General features: G+C 65.3%; 1 protein-coding gene across 1 annotated transcript in view; it reads right to left on the bottom strand.

Moving 5' to 3' along the window:
* Positions 1-5861: 5861 nt before the first annotated feature.
* The window catches only part of BMP7 (bone morphogenetic protein 7), a 44853-nt gene continuing 31287 nt past the window's right edge, over positions 5862-19427 (bottom strand). The window contains exons 4-7 of the mRNA XM_056107451.1: positions 14407-14604; positions 9922-9998; positions 8876-8986; positions 5862-6011 (exon numbers count right to left, since the gene is read on the bottom strand). Coding sequence (XP_055963426.1) covers positions 5862-6011; positions 8876-8986; positions 9922-9998; positions 14407-14604 — 536 coding nt within the window. The remainder of the gene's footprint in view (positions 6012-8875; positions 8987-9921; positions 9999-14406; positions 14605-19427) is intronic.

Here is a 19427-nt window from a genome sequence, read left to right as displayed (position 1 = left end):
TGCAGAAGGGGAAATTGAGGCCCGGCAGCTCTGGGGTGTGGTTCCCGGGTGCCACATCCATCAGCAGACGCTCAGCCGGGGGGCCCAGGACTGTCCTGTCCCCCCGAATGGACACACAGGCCCGCCCCTTCCTGCCTCGCTGCACCCTGATGGCCAGGCCAGCGGCTGGACCCCAGAAGGGGGGCGCCACCCACCCCCGCTGCTGCCTCACTGGCTGGGTCCTGGTCTGCCCCCGTGGTGGACTGTGACCTTGGGGGACTGGGCAGTGGCTGGTGCGACAGTCCTTGGGAGCGGGCGAGAGCGTAATGGGGCTTGGCCGCCTCGTGTCCTGTGGCTGCGCCTCGTTTGGGAGCTCAGCACCCGGCCGTCCTCGCTCTAGACTTTCTGCCTCAGCCCTGCCCTGAGCGCCTTCTGCTTCCGGGGGTCCCTGCACCCCCTCACCCAGACCGTCCTGGCTTCTGTCCCCACTGCCCTCAGACGCCCGGTCCTCCATTCCCAGATCACCGGCCGCAGCCCTGGATGCTGGGGGGGGGGGGGGGCGAGGCGGCCCCAGGCCAGATGTTGAACTGCGTCCTGTCCCGGCCAGTCCAGGAGCTGCAGCCCAAGAGTGTCCCAGACCCCGGGTGGGGGCAGGGAAGGCCGCTGTGCCCGGGCCCAGGTGTTCTCCCCTGGTCCAAACAGCTGGGCCGCCCCAAAGCCTTGGACAGTCCCGTGTTTTTCCTTTTCTATTTTTATTTCTTCAAATCTGAGCCCAAGAGTGTCTGGGCCCAAGTCCCGCAGGCGTCCAGGCCAGAGGCGCCGAGCACGCAGCCCAGGGGAGCATCTCTGGGGGTTGTCCTGGGGACGGGCGACTGGACCCCGGGGAGGCGCATGTGGAACAGCCCATCCTGCCAGCTGGTGCCCAGGGCAGTGTCCACTGAGCAGCCCCAGCGGCCCCCAGGCCAGGTGTCACCCGCCTCCCTGCGCCCTGGAGAGTGGCAGGAGGATGGGGGTCTCTGGGCTGGGGGTCGGGTGGGACAGAGGGAACAGGGGTGGGGGGTGAGGGGAGCACCCCGTGTCCCGCAGGGTCCCTGGTCCAGAGGCGGCTCCAGGGCTTCCTGTCCCACCAGGGGGGGCGTGCATGTGGTTCTGGAAATGTTGGGGGGGAGGGCGTGGGAGAGCACGTGGGAATGTGCTGATCCGGCACAGGCCAACCCAGGTGCCAGCCCGGCACCAAGCAGGGTCCTGAGTCCCGCCGGGAGTGAGGTTCAGAGCACAGAGAAGGAAGTGGGGGCTAGAAGGACCCGTCAGCAGGGCGGGTGGGGACAGGGCCTCCAGCTGTGTCCCCGTGGCCTGACGGGCTCTGGCCTTGTGGCCTTTGGCTTCAGTTCTTTTTTTTTCTTTTCTTTCTGGGTCACACCCGGTGGTGCTTAGGGGTTCCTCCTGGCTCTGCACTCAGGAATCACTCTTGGCGGTGCTCGGGGGACCAGATGGGATGCTGGGAATCGAACCCGGGTCGGCTGCGTGCAAGGCGAACGCCCTCCCCGCTGTGTTCTCGCTCTAGCTCATGGTTTCAGTTCTGGCCGGGAAGAATCCCCAGAGAACCCTGAGGTTTCTAGAGTGGGAGCCCCAGCCGCCACTCCGAGGGGAAAGGGCTTTGGTAGATGGACTTTGGCCGTGTGTCGATGAACTTGGCACCACGGCTGGGTCTGACCCACCCGGTGAGGCCTGGACACGTGCGCTGCCATGTCGTGAGAACCACAGGAGGAATGGAACCCAGTTGCGGGCTCGGAGGGGGACCCTGAGCCCTGGTTGAGGGCCTGTCACCCAGACGAGCCTCAAGAACGGTTGAGCAGGAAACTCCCTACACTGGGCCGCGCTGCTGACTCAGGCAGCAGGAGGGCCGAAGGGCCAAGCCCCCGAGCTGGGGGTAACCGTGACGCAGCAGGAGGAAACGAAGGTGGGCGCCAGGCCCTCGGCATCCAAGAACCATCCTGTGGTGACAGGCTGGGCCACAAGCTGTGACGCTGACTGAAGCTTTCTTCTGTTTGGTTCTGCTCTGTTTGGGCCACTCTCATCACTGTGGAGGCTGGGGAGAGAATATAGCGGGGAGGGTGTCTGCCTTCCCATGGCAGACCCGGGTTTCAGCGCCAGCATCCTAAACGGTCCCCTGAGCACCGCCAGGAGTAATTCCTGAGCACAGAGCCAGGAGTAACCCTGAGCATCACCGGGTGTGGCCCCCAAACAAACAAAACCCCCAAACTATGCTGAGGGCTGACTGCTGGCTCTGCGCTCAGGGCTGACTCCCGGCTCTGTGCTCAGGGCTGACTCCCGGCTCTGCGCTCAGGGCTGACTCCCGGCTCTGTGCTCAGGGCTGACTCCCGGCTCTGTGCTCAGGGCTGACTCCCGGCTCTGCGCTCAGGGCTGACTCCCGGCTCTGTGCTCAGGGCTGACTCCCGGCTCTGTGCTCAGGGCTGACTCCCGGCTCTGTGCTCAGGCCTGACTCCCGGCTCTGTGCTCAGGGATCACTCCCGGCTCTGTGCTCAGGGATCACTCCCGGCTGGGACTGAACTTGAGTCTGCCACATGCCCCTTAGCGCCCACACTCTCTGGCACAGACTGCTGAATTCTGACCCCGTACACGCGACCTGAGTAACGACTCTGGTCTCAGACCCCCCAGCGCTAGCTGTGGCCGTGCAGGGGTGGGCAGCTAGGTGGGGTCCACACGATACTTCAGTGTCTCTGCAGCGTGGCAGAAGCCGCACAATCCCACCCGCTCATGCTCCTCTATACGCCCACACAGCAGAGGTCTGACCCGTGCCCCTGCAGCCTGGGCGGGGGGTGGGCTTGAGTCCAGGCTCCGGGCACTGTCCGTGCGGATGGACGCCTCCCTGACCCTCCGTGTCTGCGACACGGGACACAAACGGAGGTGGGAGTGGACAGACGAGTGAGCGCACGAGAGAACATACAAGTCAACTCATGAGCCGGCGCATGAGTGAACACACGAGTCAGAGCATGAACACGGAGTCTACGGCCATATCACCCTGAACGTGCCCGATCTCGTCTGATCTCGGAAGCTAAGCAGGGTTGGGCCTGGTTAGTACCTGGAGGGAGAGCATGAACACGGAAGTCAGAGCATGAACACGGAAGTCAGAGCATGAACACGGGGGTCAGAATGAACACAGGAGTCAGAGCATGGACACATGAGTTGGAGCCCGTGTGAGCACACACACGGGAAGTGAATGCACGCGTGACCGCGAGTGAGCCCAGAGACCGCGTGAGTGGCCGCGTGCAGTCAGAGCTCCTGGCTCCGGCCGGGGCTTCGCTGCGGGAAGGGCTCGCAGGGCCGGGTCTGCCGATGGCTCCCGAGGCCGCTCTTGGGGCTCTTTTTCACCCCAACCGTGGACCTTCCAAAGCCCGTTACAGGGAGGGAGGGCCTGACGGGCCATCTGCTCTCCTGTCTGGGAGCAGGAACAAAAACCGGGGCCTGCAGGGACCGGGCCGGAGGCTTGCCAGGCCCGGCTGCGGCTGCTTGGGCTAGGGGCGGGGCTCGGTGCCGGGGGGCCGGGCACGCTGACCATCCAGGGGGGAACTTGGGGGGATTTCAGAGCAGAAATGCCCCAGGGGTTGGTCCCTGGCTGCACAGCGGGGAGCGGCCTGAGCAGCTGTAGCTGCAACATGTGTGTGTGTGTGTGTGAGTGCGAGTGTGTATGTTTCTGTGTTTGTGTATGTGTATTTGAGTGGGTGTGTGTGTGTATGTGCAGAGACGGGGTGCCAGTCGCCGTGGCCCACCCAGGGCTCAAAGTGGGGACCCACAGCCGCTCTCTGCATCCCAAATTCTCTGCATTGGTCAGTGCTGGCCCTGGTCCAGCGCGGCTTGAAAGCGGAGGGTGGACCCCCCCCCCGCCGCCAGGCTTGTGCTTCTTTCTGGGGCCTCTTTTATTGGGATGACTGAATCTTTCAACTATGTTCGCAGTAAACACAGCTAATTTACCCCCTGCCTGTCCCGAGCAGCTGCTGACACAGCCGCGCTCTGATTCAGTCAAGGGTCCGCGGGGCGGGAACTCCCAGACGCCCGTTGTCGCCGTCCGTCCCCCACAGCTGCGCGGCCTCCCCAGGGCCGGGATGACAAACAGCGGGGGTGCGGGGGCCAAGGCACGCAGGGCGCCCCGAGGTCCAGGGGCAACAACACACAGGCGGACGCAGGCCGGGAAGCCCAGTCCCGTGTCCTTGCGAGCGGCCAGGCCGGACCCTTTCACTGCGGCTAATTTGTCCAGAGTGTCCGAGAGGTCGCCCGAGCATGGCCACCAGCCCGTCCGCAGTGTTAGGTGCTAAGAAGCAGGTCCCGGGGGCAGGGGTGCAGAGGGCGCTCAGCCTGTGAGGCCGCTCCCCAAGCAGGTGGAACGGACGGGGGCTCCTGGGGGCCGGCCGGGGCAGGGACAGGAGGGACTGGGCATGGACCCCGGCACAGATCTGCTGGGAGACAGAGCACCACAGGGAACAGCACCCTGGCCGGGACGGGTGGAGACTGCAGCCCAAGCTAGCGAAGAAGAAAAAGAAAACGGCCTCACCTTGCCGAGGCCGGACACACTGCACCAGCCAGGGTGGCATAGACCTTGGGTGGCAGCTGGAGGTGGGGGGAGCCCCCGGGGACCGCGGCCATGGAGAGGCTCATGCCCAGCTCCCCGCAGCCCCCCAGTTGGGCTTTTGGTGACTCTGTCACCTCAGACGCTTCTAGGTGCCTGTGCCACCACGCCCCCCCTCCCCAGTGTCTTTCCTGGACTTCGAGGAACTGGGGCTTCTGCCGAACCCAGCGGGTTCCGCCCACACAGGCAGCCCCGGGGAGTCGGGCGGGGACCTCATCCGGTGTGAGGCTCTTCTCAAAGCCCCAGGGGGCTGCCGGTCTCCGGGTGCTGGGCCATCGTGGCCAGAGCTGGGGGCTGGCGCTCAGGGCCACCCACCGGGCTCCTTAGGTACTGGGTGCTGCAGGGTCTATGGCTGCTCACCTGCCCAGGAGGCAGGCAGGAACAAGCTCTTCCTTCTCCACCAGCAGACCCCCTCCCGCTCCCCCTCCCTCCCTCCACCGCTCCCCTCCTCTCTTCACCCCTCCCCTCCTCCCTCCACGCCCCTTCCCTCTTCCTTCCACCCCTTTATCCTCCTCTCCCCACCCCTCCCTTTCTCCCCCCACCCTCCTCCCATCCTCCCCCCACCCCTCCCCTCTCCTCCCCCCACCCCTCCCCTCCCCTCTCCACCCCTCTCCCCTCCAGGCCAAAGCCGGAAGGGGCAGCTCTGTAAACAGTGGGGCTCCGAAAGCCTCAGAAAGAAACAGGAGTGGGAGGGGAGGGGAGGGGAGGGGAGGGGAGGGGAGGGGAGGGGAGGGGAGGGATGAAGGTCCCTCTCCGCTGGCCACAGCTTCTGTTTACGAAGTCAGAGTAAACCAAGCAAGGGGGGATAAACTGTTTAGGGGAAGAGATGCGTAACATCCTAACCGTGTTCATTCATCCGTTTTATTGTGACATTTATTACAGGAATTCCCACGCCGGGGTCCTCCGCAGGCAGTGCCCACCCCTGTCCGTGCCCGCTTCCTCCTGGGGGTGGCGGCCTGGCTGGGGTGGGGGGAGGCCCAGCACCCGCCCGGGACGCACCGGAGCCTGGCGGGACCTCGCGGCTGGGCTGTGAGCGAGCCCGGCCCTCTGCGGATTTGCTCCCGTTAGGTCCTGCCCGTGGCGGTCCGAGGGGTCTCCTCCGAGGGGGCCACGACGGAAAGCCCTTGGCCGCCCCGTTCCTAACGCCCCTGACCTTCGGGCTGGGCAGGGGCGGGACAGTCTGGAGCCGGCGCCCGGCAAACGGGGAGCGCAGGGCTGGGGGGCCCGGCCTGGGGGGCTAGTGGCAGCCGCACGCCCGCACCACCATGTTGCGGTACTTCTTCAGGATGACGTTGGAGCTGTCGTCGAAGTACAGGACCGAGATGGCGTTGAGCTGCGTCGGCGCACAGCAGGGCTTGGGCACCGTCTCGGGGTTGATGAAATGCACCTGGAACGGGGCAGCGGGCGTGAGGGTGGTGGCGACGCTCCCGCCCTGCGTCCAGGGGCCCCCAGGCCCCCACCACCAACCACGTCTCAGCCCACACAGCCCCTCTGCGAAGGAGCTGGAGCAGAGGGCGGCGGCTTATGGCCAGGGACTGCGGCCACTTCAGACACTTGCCAGAAGGCGTCCACACACCCTGGGGGCGGGGGGTCACCCTGGGCACTGTGATCTTACCCCAAAGAAGCCACAAATACTGCCCAGGCCCCCTTGTTGCGAAACCTCCCAAACCACCGACACTGTGGACATTCTGGGGGAGACCCAGGAGTCTCCAGGTCCTCCCCCAAGTCTGCTCTCTGGAATAAAAGCTTTATTAGCACCTGGCCCCACCCAATCATTTGCATATGGTCACTGTAACAGTCTGGTCACTGCAACAGTGTCTGAGTCTGAACTCAGACCATATCCTCTCCCTTCCGAAAGGGTGCTGACCGTGGTGCCCCTGCCCTGTCTAAGAAAAAAAAAATGTCATCAATGCCACTTAGAAAGCTCTAGTGGCCCCTTTTTCAAGATGGAAAAGAAGCAGGTGATGTTCACTTAAATAATGCAGTTACTGTAACCAGTATCTCAGGAAGTATTATCAGGTCAACATCGGCATCACTACCAAAAACGGCCTGGGGACAGCTAGGCCTGGCCGAGGGACAGCCTGTGAAGAGCCCAGGTTTGAGGCTCCGGGTTTGAGCCCCAACCACACACAAAAATAAAAAGAGGAATTAGGAGGGAGATGCTTGGCTTTCCGTTTTTCTTGGTATGAAATCACCCCCCTGCCTGTGTTTGGTATTTCCAGGACATCTCTCGGGGACCCAGCAGGGAGAGGCAGGCCGTACTGGGCAGCTCGTCCACCCTCTGCCTTTTGTCCTTCCTGAGCAATAATAGAGGCGGAGGGAATGTCCGGGCAAGCGCCCGGCTGGACAAGCCCAGGCAGGAGGGAGGGAGCGAAGCCGGCCCGAGGCTCCGGGGATCCCAGTGGCTGACACTGGCCTGGGGTGACGACAGGGCCCACAAGGGCTAATCAGCCAACCACGGGGAGAGGACACGGGCAGCTGCCCTCAACAGCCCAGGCCGGGCAATGGGGGCGACTCGAATAATTATCCCGTGAAACCTGCAGGGTGAAGAGAGCAGGTGGGGGGCTGGGGGTGAGGGCAGTGGCCACCCGACTCTCAGAGAGAGCTGATGCTTCCTTGGCTTCTGGACAGTGGCCAGCTTCGGACCGTTCCCAACAAACCCGCCCCCGGCTCTTCTCTGCTGGCACAGTTTGAAGGCCAACACGTCCTGCGTCTCACCAGAAGGTTCTGGAAGGCCAGGGCCCGCTCCCTTGGCACGTGTGGACCTGGACCCTCATTTCCCATGGCTGCAGGAACCATTCCGGTCCAGGGGCCTCCGGCCCGGTGCAGCGTTGGGGGGGGGGGGGTGAGCCCGGATCCACCAGCCTTGAGTCCAGGGGCCGTGAGGGCTGCGGCTGGTGGGGGCAGGGGGGCCCGAGAGCCCGGAGACCCCTCACACCTTGGGCTCCTCTGAGCAGGGCCCGAGGGACAGGCCAGGGCTTGGTCGAGGCCTGAGTGTGCAGGTGGACACGGGGTGAGCCGAGAGGGAGGCTGGACTCTCCCTCTGAGGCACAAGGGCAGGCCCAGAGGAGTGAGCGTGCTGGCGGAGGGCACCCAGCGCTGGCACGAAAGGGCAATGCCGCAGGCTCAGGCGGGGGATTGGGTGAGCTCACAGCCAGCTGCTGGGTGACCTTCTGTCGGAGAAGACCCCCCAAGGGTCACAGTGGGTGGGAGCTGGTTAACACGGTGCTGAGCCCCGGACCCTAAGTTAAAGAATGAAGGCCCGGGGTCGGAGCGATAGCACAGCGGGGAGGGCATTTGCCTTGCATGCGGCGGACCCGAGTTCGATTCCCAGCAACCCATAGGGTCCCCCGAGCACCACCAGGAGTAATTTCTGAGGGCAGAGCCAGGAGGAACCCCTGTGCATTGCTGGGTGTGACCCAAAAAGCAAAAGCAAAAAAAAAATAAAAATAAAAAAGGAATGAAGGCCGAGCCCTGATCACGGCTGGTGGCAGATCAGACATGGCCCACGGTCCCCCCCCCACCCCCGACGCTGGGCACTGTGGTCAGTCTGCGTCTCACAACCACACTGCAGAGTGGAGAAAGCCCCTGGCACCCAGCCCTGCTTCCTGGCCCCGCGTCCTGTTTGCTGCGTCCCGACACAGCCCCTCTCTGACGCTCCCCACGCTGGTCTGTTTACTCATCCGCTTCCTTCCCTGGACAGCGAGGCGGAGAGTGGACACCACATCTGGTCCGGCCCCCCGCGATGTCCCCCGTTCCCAGGCGGGGCCGACATCCACCTGGGGGAGCCGGGGACCCTGGGAAGCCGAGAAGGGGGGCCACCCATGGGGGCCAGCATTGGGGGTTCCCGGGGGAGGCCAGGGGAGGGACGTGACCATCACCCGCTCTTGCACTGGCCCCTGAAACAGGCCTGGTTTCGGGGTTGGAGGGGGGGGGAGGGGTGGGCACTTGCTCTGCCCGCGGCTGACCGGGCCGGGTGGAATTTTCGGCACCTCATACAGTGCTCAGAGCCTGTGAGGCGATTCCTGAGCACCGCCAGGTATGACTCCCCAACCCAAAGCAAATAAAAGCAAGTTTTCATTTCTCCCGAGAGGAAGATCACAGAATACTAGCGAGGCGGGAGAAGCCTTGGCTCCGTGCCAGCGCCGTCGCGAAATGTCTGAAAGGCGTTTTAGCGGAGGAAGGTCTGCACCCGAGCCCGGGAGCCACGCGGGGTGGCGGAGGGGAGCGGCGGCCTCTACAAGCACTCACCAGCGTCTGCACGATGGCGTGGTTGGTGGCGTTCATGTAGGAGTTGAGCGGGAAGGCGCACTCCCCCTCGCAGTAGTAGGCCGCGTAGCCTTCGGGCGCGATGATCCAGTCCTGGAGGGAGACGGGCAGCCGTGAGGGTCAGGGCCACTTGGCCACCAAGTGTGTGCCCGGGACCCGCCTCCTGCCCCAGACTCTCCCCGGCAGCCCAGAGGCTGAGCCCCAGGTGACCAGCAGGAAGCAAAGTGAGCGAGCCTGGGGGGCGTCCAGCATGGACCTGCTCATGGCCACATGGCAAAGGGCGGGGGCAGCAGCTCGGCCAACTCGGTGGCCACCCAAACCCAACGGCCTGGAAGGGCCCAGGTGAGAGCAGGTGACTGTGTGTGGCCTGGACCATGGGCTGGCACACGCGGGTGGCATTAAAGGTGCTCCCGCAGCTGCCCCTGGGGTTGGGGGCTTTGCTCCATGGACCCTGAACGGCCGACGCCCAAGAAGGAGACATGCTGTCCCCATGTGCTCAGTGACACTCTGAGCGATGACCTGACCGGGCATCGCTCAGGGTCTCAGTGCCGTGGCCCCACGCCTAGAGGAGGTCCAGGTGCGGTGGAAGCACCTAGAGCGGGTTAGAGGAATCTCACGGCCCTGCAGGATTCCACCCCACCAGTGTGCCACGCTATCTAATATGGCTCCAGAGGGGGCAGCCATGTTCCTGTCACACGTCCCCACCCTAGCACCCTGATTGGCTCAGGAATCAGCACCTGACCTACGCTGCACCAATCAAGGACAGGCAGGGGGTGGGACCAGCTTTCCAGGAGGGAAGACTCCCTTGTGCAGCAGGACTAGGTGGGGATGTCCGTCTCCGAAGGGCGGGAAGGGGGGTTCAGTGCTGAAGTGTTTGGGGTCCACATTCTACCCCAGGGTTTCATCACACATTCCACTGACCCTTACCCCAACCCTGTCCCCGGGCAGGCCTCCTGATGAGGCAGGGCTCAACGCTGCTGTCCTCCCCGGGGACCCGGGGGTCCAGGGCCAGCCCCGTCCCCCCTTACCTGCCAGCCCAGGTCGCGGAAGCTGACGTAGAGCTCGTGCTTCTTGCAGGCCTGCCGCTGGTCACTGCTGCTGTTTTCTGCCCGGCGGAGAGGTGGAGGCACAGAAGGGGCGGGGGTGGGGGGAGGAGACAGCACAGGGATCTCAGCGGGAGGCACTCGGCCCCTTGGGGCAGCAGGCGCCCTCAAGGGCCAGCAGTCTCCCTCCTCTCCCCCATAATGCCCCCCTCACTGGGCCTCTGCGGCCAGAGGGGCACAGAGAGGGCAGGGGACACCCTCTGCCTCCTCCCTCTGCGATCCCCACCCCTACACACACACACACACACACACGCACGCACGCACGCACGCACGCACGCACGCGGCGCGCGCGCACACACACACACACAAAGCTACTGGGAAACAATGGAGCTCCCTGTCCCCATACACACACACTCACACACACACACAGAGTCACTGGGAAGCAAGGGAGCTCCCTACACACACACACACACACACACACACACACACACACACACACACACGGGAGCTCACATACACACACACGCACACACACACCCAGACACACCCACAGAGCCACTGGAAAGCAAAGGAGCTCCCTGCCCCAATACACACACACACAGACACAGACACAGACAAACACACACAGACACACACAAAACACACAGAGCCGTTGGGAAGCAAAGGGGCAGAAAGGCCAACCCCGCTGCCCTCCAGAGAAACACGCGGCCAAGATTCCTTTGAAGAGCCAAATTAGGCTCTGCGTAAGCACACAAGGTTTGCAGCCGTTTGGGTCGGGACCCGAGCACTTGTAAACGTGGAGAAATGTCGCCCTCGTTCTCATCTGCTCCCTCTTTCTCCTCCGCCGTCCCTGCACAACCCGCCCTCCACCTCGCAGCTGGAGCGTTGGTTCCTTCACTTCTCTCACGCCACCAAACCTTTCCCAAGTCTCACCCCTGCCCTGGGCCTCTCTAGCCTGCGCCTGAACCACCAGCCTCTGAGCCCCAGTATTACCAGTTTTCTTTCTGCTGCATAAACAGGCGCCCCGCCTGCCCCAGGGCCCTTGCACAGGCTGCCTCCGCTTCCTGCCCTGCTCCTCCCCTTGACCTTCCTGTCTGCTTCCCCGTGCACAGTTGCGTCCTGCCTGCCTCTTCAGAAATGTCGCTTGAGGCTGCAGTTGATTCCTAGAGGCTGGGGTCCCAGATGTGAACTAAACATACAAATAAAGGACAGGTCCGTGCCTTGGCTTCTGTCCCTCGTCAGGGCCCCTTGGGCCTCGGTGCCCCAGAGAGCAGTGGGTGGAGGCACTGGGTGTGGGCAGGAGGGAGAGGGAAGGTCGGGGCAGTCAAGGGGCCATTGCCAACTTGGCCTCCTTTGGGGACATCCAGGTGGGCTTTGGATCCTTGCAGGAGGTCCCGCCCCCCACCTGGTTGGCGTAGAGCCCACAGCAGGACGTGCAGCTCAGCCCGCGCGGGTGGGTCCAGTTAGGCTCCTGGGACCCAATGCGGCCAACAGGACACAGGTGGAAGCTTCTAGAAGGCGTCCTCACTCCTCGGGGGCCCTGGGAAGAGACGCCTGTCTCTTCCCACTGCTGCCGGGGACAGGAACGTGCTGATGGCTGCAGGCAGCTCAGCCGTCACTAGGCCGGGGCGCACGGGGACGGGGACGCAGCCCTGCCGCCCCTCACCGCTGCCCACCCAAGTGGGACCTCCGTGTCTGGAACCAGCCGGAAGTGCTGCTCCCACTCCAGGCCAGGCCCCTGCCAGACCCTGCCTCCCCCGCCTCGTGGGCCCCCTGGTGTGCAGAGCGGGAGGAAGAGTCTACACCCGCCCAGGGCAGCCTGGGCACTCAGGTGTGCTCAGAGCCCGGATCACGCACCCCACCTCCCCAGGGGGTTAGACTAGATGGGGCGGGGCAGGGCTGCCCCCCCACCTCCGACCCCTCAGCTTCCTGCTGTTCCCCCCAGAATCCTGCCCACGGGCCGTGTTCCTCAGAGCCACTCGCCCTGGGTGGGTGTGGGGGGCTGAGTCCTGCCAGCTCAGGCGCCCCTGGACAGATGCCCGCTGTCCTGCACCTCTGGTGGGCAGCCACGCGGGGACCCCCGTGGAGAGCAGTGGCGGGAGGGGGGGAGGTGGGGAGGGGCGGGCAGGCGAGCAGGGCGGGAGGGGAGGGCGGCCCGTGTGGCGGGAGCTTCCCAGCTCTTCCTGCCGCGCCTGGGGACAGACGGACACACGGACGGACGAGCAGGAGGCTCTGGGGCAGGCACTCAGGTGGCACTGGGAGGTCCGAGAACTGCCCCCAGGAGGAGCCCCCTGTGTGAGGAGACACGCAGGGAGCAGCTGGGGGCCCCTCCTGCACCCCCAGTTTGAGTGGCTCCAGGGACAGCACGGGGGGGGGCAGGCAGGGGGAGACGAGGAGAAGGGGCGAGGACCCCAGGCTCCAGAACCTTCCAGGCGTGAGACAGGGGTAAACAGGACCCCAAGGTGGGCCGGGGGAGGGGAGGGGAGGGCAGCAGGAAGGGGGCGGGGGTCAGGGCAGGGGGTGTGACGCTTCGAGGGAGACCTGGACGCCCAGCAGCCCCTCACAGGCAGGGACCTGCAGCCACAAGGAGGTAGAGGGGAGGAGGGGTGGGGTGGGCGGAGCAGCCGGGACCGGACAAAACCCGGGGCTGGACTGGGCCGGAGGGGCTTCCCCTTTCGAGCTGGCTCTGCTGCCGCTCAAGGAAACGCGGCTGATGGGGCCGGGGGCTCTGCGGTCCCACTCAGGAGCACGCGGGGGGTCCCAGCCTCAGCCGGGCCCCAGCAAGGACCCTGCCGATTGCCGCCCCCAAGGCCCACCAGGCGGGCACAGAGGCTGCTCGGGAGCACTGTGTGTGTGTGTGTGTGTGTGTGTGTGTGTGAGCACTGGGCCCTCCGCCGCCCGACCCCACACCCCGCATGGGGGGCCCCGGAGAGCGTCGCTGGAGCTCAGGTGTCACGTGACCCTCTCAGGACCAGCGAGGATGGGAAGAGGGTCCACATGGCAACCCCCGGTCCACATGCACGACAGGATGCTTCTGCCGGCCACCTCTGTGTACCCTGGGCCAGGAGCAGCAGCCACTGGTCATGACTGGTCAAAACCGGTCACAACCAGTATGGGACGCAGCCCCTCTGCCCAGGCATCTGTTGAGTGGGAGAAGGAAGTGGAGGGGCGTCGTTTATCACCCCTGAACCACAGCCTCTGGGGAGCAGCTGAGGGCCCCAAGCACCACGGTGGCACCAGGCCGCCCTACACACAGGCTGCGGGTGAGAGGCTGGCCGGGAAGCAAGCTCCCAGCCCCGGGCACGCGGGCACGCGCGCGCACACACACACACACACACACACACACACACACTCTCTCTCTCTCTCTCACTTGTCCTCCCGCTGTTCATCGATTTGGTCGAGCAGGCCCAGTAACGTCTCCATCGTGAGACTTGTTGTTACTGTGTTTGGCATATCGAATTCATCACGGGGAGCTTGCCAGGCTCTGCCGTGCGGGCGAGATACTCTCAGTAGCTTGCTGGGCTCTCCGAGAGGGGCGGAGGAATCGAACCCGGGTCAGCCATGTTGGCTGCGTGCAAGGCAAACGCCCTCCCGCTGTGCTGTCGCTCCAGCCCAGCCCAAGTATTAACAACTAACTATTATTAGTTCCCACAGCTAATAAAGGCACAACTTCTGCCCGAAGCAGGGTCAGTCAAACGTCACATGATTCTGGCCCAGAGGATACTTCGTCTGAAAGGAGAAGAAACGGTCAGATCCTAAAATAGCACACACGTGCAAATATTCGCACACACGCACACTCACACACAGTGTGTACGCACATGTGGAAACGGGAAAACATACATGTCCATATGTGCACACACAATGAGACACACACTGGGCACACCCACACAAACGCACAATCACATGCACACGACGCGCATGAGGCCAGAGGCTCACAGACACACATACGCACGCACACATCTGCGGGCCCTATGTGTCCACACACCTGTCCACCCACGTACATGCCCACGAGTCTCCGTGTAAGGTGGAGTCTTGCCGGGGGTTGGTGACCACGCAGGGGACCATCAGGCGTCCGGCAGGGACAGGGTCACTTCCTGCCCGCCACAGGGAAGGCCTCTACGGCTCCCTCGTCCAAGTGTCCCCTCGCTGCCCCGCTCAGGGCAGCCACAGTGACCTCCACTCACTCCCCACCAACACCCGCACTCAGAACCCCGCAGAGGTTTGCCTGGGGGCAGCTCGGGGGCCAGCTGGTCCTCCCAGACCTGCGCTCCACCCACCCCTCACCCGAGAAATGCAGCAGGTGGGTAGAGTCACTCGGGGTCACCCCCCACCCCAGGCCCCAGAAACCTGGTCTGTGCCTGAGTTTCTGTGAGCCTGGCACGCCGTACGCGGGCCCTCGGGGTCGGGCTCCAGAAGTGGGTCTGGGAGCCCCCCGCCCCGGCCTGCTGCCGATGCCCGCGGGCCCCTTACCGGCGACATTGGCCACCCGCAGGGCCTCCTGGTTCTTGGGCGGCTTGGAGCGGTTCTGGCTGCGCTGCTTGGCCCCTGTGGAGCGGGCGCTGCGGAGGTGGACCTCGGTGGCCTTGAAGAAGGCCACCATGAAGGGCTGCTTGTTCTGGGGCCCGTGCCGCCCAATGAGGCCCGCCAGCTTGGGGTTGACGCTCTGCCCTGCACGGGAATAGTGAGACTCAGCGACAGCGGGTCACAGGGGCAGGCGGGCAGCGGGTCACGGCTGCGATGGACAGGAGGGTGGTGGGCCCGTCACCCACTCACTCACGCACCAGCCACATGTCTGGGCCACACTCTCTTGAGGCCGGGGCATTCAGGGGACCAGCGGGAACCACAGCAAACACCCGCGGGCACCCAGCAGGGGAGCTGGCTTGGACACCCACGTGTCAGGTGACTGGCTCCCTGTGGGGACCACAGGGTGACTTAGGGAGGAGGCAGCCCAGGAGGGCTGGAGGTAGGTGGGGACACAGAGGAGACAGACCTGTGATCCGGCCACTCTGCCTCCTGGGGACAGTGTCCCCCACACAGCCCAGAGCCCAGGACCGACCTCGCTGCCAAGGTCTCTGCCAGAGGAACTAGGGATGTGGGGCGGGGGGGGGGGGGCCTGCAGGCGGAAGGACCAAGCACGAGGGTGGCTCAGAGCTGGAGCGCCACCAGCAGACCCACAGCGCGGGCAGGGGACAGCCCCGGACAGCAGGCAGGGCGGCCACCTGGTGGGGACCAGAGCAGAGCTGGCCGAGGAGCCGCCCAAGACGCGATCTTGTCCTCAGAATCTTGCTCTGAGCCACACGGGACAAAGGGGAGGCAGAACGAACGAACAGGAGGCCCGTCCCCTCGGCTGCCTTGCCCAGGGGTCCGGGCACAGCGTGCCCACAGGCTCGTCGCATCTGGCGGGACGAGTATTCTGAAGAAAGACAGAGCGAGCCATGGACACCACACCTGTCCGCCTCGCGACAGCGACCCCTGAGGGAGGACCCCCGGCCCGGCCATGTGGAGCAGGAGTGGACATGGGAGGGCGGGAGGGGTTGGGCTGTGAGGAGCTTCCTGAGCCCCTGGGCACTTCCATATCTGGAGCAACTTCCCGGGGACTCCCAGGGGCCTCCCTAGCCCCCACGTGCCCACCGCGGGCTCCCAGGGGTGTTTAACAAGGAGCGTGCTCGGGCCGCTTCCGCATTCCTCAGCGGGGTTTCCCCGAGGTCAGCCGTCTCTAACTCGGTGAGTCCATAAACGCCAAGCCCCGAGGAACCAGGCTGCCCCCCTTGGAGGGTCTCAGGGCAAAATCAAAAAGCCTCACGGGGGGGGTGGGTGGGGGGGCTGGAGCAATAGCACAGCAGGGAGGGCGTTTGCCTTGCATGCGGCCGACCTGGGTTCGATTCCCTGCATCCCATAGGGTCCCCTGAGCACCTCCAGGGCTAATTCCTGAGTGCAGAGCCAGGAGTAACCCCTGTGCATCACTGGGTGTGACCCAAAAAGCCAAAAAAAAAAAAAAGTCTCACAGGCAGCTGTGCTGGCCCCAGCAGACACTGTGGCTGGATGTCGCTGGGGGCCGCGGCCCAGACACAGGGGCCGCACCAAGGGGGCCACGAGCGGCAATACTGGGGCTTCAATTGCCTCCTCCGTGAAATGAAGCGGACGGTGTGTATTCCAGTGTCCCTCCCTCCCCCGGGCACCCAGCACCCGCTTCCCACGCCAGCTGCCACGTTGTCCAGAATCCCCCCCGCCCTCGCCTTCATGTCCTGAGTCAGCATCTGGGAGCAACGGGCTCAGGGCCGGGCACACGACGGCCCGACTCAACCAACAAGAGGAGAGGCATCCTGGAAGCTTCCGGAAAAGGGGCCTGCCACTCTGGTGCCCAGGACTGGCTCGCTCTCTCCCCCGGACGGGGCTGAGGGAGGAGGGATGGACGCGGTCCTGGGAACATTGACCATCTGGAAACCCCGAGAGGGCAGAGACACAGATGGGGGCTCTGTGATGTCCTGAGCTGCTGGATCAAACCCATCCTGAAGCCCAAGACTCGACCAAGTGGAACAGTTTACTCTGCTCGAGGGGGGCTGCTCATTTCTGAGGGGCTCAGAGCAAGGGCAGGCATGGACAGGTCCTTGCTTCTGGGCTGGCCGAGGACTCTGGAGAGCCACAGAGCCACTATGGTCCCCCTCACACCCTGACGGGTCATGAGGGGCAGGAACAGGACGGGGACGCCATGGACAGTGGGGGCTGGCGCTGAGCAGGAGGTCTGGGGGGGGAAGGGGCTCACAGTACTCACACAGGACGAGGTGACAGGAGGCCAGTGACAGCGGCCAGGCCCAGGGACAGCGCTGCCGCGGGCCACCCCGCTACCCACCCTGGGCTCTGGACAAACAGGAAGTGAAGCAGCCTTAGGCAGGGCAGCCAGGGGCTCTGGGTGGCCACCACAGGGGGCCCCACAGCCCCGGCCCCCCCGCGGCCTCAACCCCATCTGGGTGGAGCTGGGACAGGACCGGATGGTGATGGGCGCAGGAACGGGGGGACATGGAGGGACAGGGAAGGGGCCGACAGCTGAATGCAGGGAGGACGAGGGGCACCCCGTCCAGTGTGGGGGTTCGGAGGGTGTGGGGCAGCCGGGGAGGCCAGAGGTCAGGGGATGAGGAGGCCAGTGATGGCCCGCTGGATCCGAGGGGGGCTCCCCCGGACAGCTGATGTCCCTCTCTCCCTGGGACACAAGTGCGCGTCCCCAGGGCGAACACCCGAGGGCACAGAACCAGGTCTTGCCGGGTCAGCACTGGATTCACCCGTGGGTGGGTCCGTGGGGCCACAGAACGAGGCCCCTGGTCAAGCAGCCCTTCCCGCACCCATGTGACCCGCTGACGGCCAAGCCCCGTCCCGCCCACCAGGCTCACAGATTTTCACGGTTCGTGGTGCAGCTCTTGGGCCGAGCTGGGCCGTGGGGAGGTTCTCCCGCGTGGGGCTGGACGGGCAGAGTCCGGCGCCCTCCCCTGCCCGATGCCAAGCCGGGGTGGCGTGTGCGGGTGGCCGGGGCTGCGGGACCGGGGAGATGGCCAAGCTCAGAGCCAGCGGCAGGCCTGGCATGCGGGGACTGTCCCTGATCCAGCCCAGGGGACGCACATCTGCCAGCCAGCCAGCCCGTAAAGACCATCCTAGTGCTCTGGACAGAAGAAGGAGCCCAAGACTGGGGTCCCCTGGCCACTCCTGTGACCCGGGGTCCCGCTGGCGGCAGGGCTCCCTGCTGCCTGGGTCTTGTCTACCAGGCGCTTCCGTCCCTGGCAAGGACACAGTGGGGCAGCCCGGCCCAGGGGATCGCAGTGACCCCCAAGCCCAGTGCCCCGTGGCCACACGCCAGGGAAGATCCGCAAGGGAAGGCCAGGGTGGGGCCAGGAGACAGCACTGCCCCGGCCCTGGTGTCCCCTCCTGGCAGGACCTGGGCACGGGCCCCGCACCGGCCACAGATGCTCCGTCCATCCTCAGCCGCGTGCCCACCTCCAGGCCAGGGGGCGTCACTCGCCCCGGAAGCAGATGAAGGGTGAGGAGCTGCTCACGTGCCCAAGATGCAGTGGCCACGTGGACCCCCAGCTGTCCCTACTGGAGCCCGAGCCAGGACAGCCTGCAGTGGGGACACAGGAGCACGACCCGTCCACCCCCACACCACTGACACCAGTGAATGCCAGCCCTGGGGGTCGGACGGGCGGCAGAGGGTCTGTGCAGGGGGCCCACGGGGCTTCTTGGGGGGAGGGACAGCAGGTGGGCTCCAGCTGGGGGAGGAGCACCAGCCTACGGCGTCCTGGGTGGTCCAGGGGGACATCTGGAGGCCCCGTGAGCGGGAGGGTTCGAGACATCTGTGCCTCGTTAGAGGGCCCCGCGCGGTGGGAGGCCGGGAGTGGACAAAGGCCCTGCTTCCAGCAGCCCCCAGGGAGCCCGGGTCCGGGAAGTGCCCCCGCCCCAGCCTGTGTCCTCTCCTCCAGGTGGACAGATGCGTGGGCGTGGCCCGGTCAGGGGACAGCTCCACCGATGGCAACGCGGGCAGGAGCGCGGCTGCCTGGCCAACCGTCCAGGGCCCGTGCGGCATCCCCAGGACAGGATGGGCGCAGGAATGGCCGGACACTGCGTTGCCACGCTCGGACGGCAGCCCCGGGGTTGGGCCGGGCTGCCCGGGGGGTGGCCAGGAGGCGGCACCATCCCGGTCCCGGGCCCGTGCCGGGCTCATCCCCGGTTACAGCTGGTGGCAGCCGGTCCTCGCCTGCAGCACGGCGGGTGGCGAGCGCACCCCCCCCCACCCCCACGGGGACAGAGGCGTAAAGGGCTTCCTGCACCGCAGCTGCAGGGGTGGGGCGGTTCAACTGGTCACTGGGATGAGCTCATCCGCCCTCGAACCGCCCTGGGAGCTGGAAACTATTATTAAGCCCATTTTCCAGATGAGGAACGTGAAGTGACTCAGCCCGGTCACGCATGCGGGTGGCCGCGGGGGCTGGGGCCGAGCCTGGCTCCAACCATTAGGCAGCACTGCTTCACGGAATGGCAGAGGGTGGGGGGGGGATGCGAGGAGCAGGGAGACCCGAACTTGAGGGGAGGACAGGGATGGCAGGCTGAGGTTGGGGGGGGGCAAGACTGGGTGTTACTCAAGACCAGTGAGGGCGGGACTGGCAGAGTCCCTGTCCTGTCTCCGATCTATCCCCAATGAGGAGGCGGTTACACCCCCATCCCCAGCGGCTGTGACACTAACCTGCCCCCAGACAGACACAAGGAGGCCGGCCAGCAGGACAAAGGCTCTGAGAAGTCCTGCAGAGACAGCGCGGGGCTCCTGCCAGCAAGATACCCCCTGGGAGTCCTCGGCGCCCCCACACACACGCAGGGCTGTCCCGCGGGTTTCCGGGAGCACTGAGGATGCTGGGGGCGCAGGGGCACCGAGTGTGGCAGCGAAGGGGCAGAACCGTGGCCCATAGCAGGCAGGAGGGGGCCCTCGGGGGCCCCACGCAGAGACAGAGCCGCAG

This window comes from Sorex fumeus, unplaced genomic scaffold (genome assembly GCF_029834395.1).
Source record: "Sorex fumeus unplaced genomic scaffold, SorFum_2.1 ptg000166l, whole genome shotgun sequence".
In the NCBI taxonomy this organism is placed as follows: Eukaryota; Metazoa; Chordata; class Mammalia; order Eulipotyphla; family Soricidae; genus Sorex; species Sorex fumeus.
The sequence above is the reverse complement of the archived record's forward strand: the minus strand, read 5'-3'. Positions and strand labels throughout refer to the sequence as shown.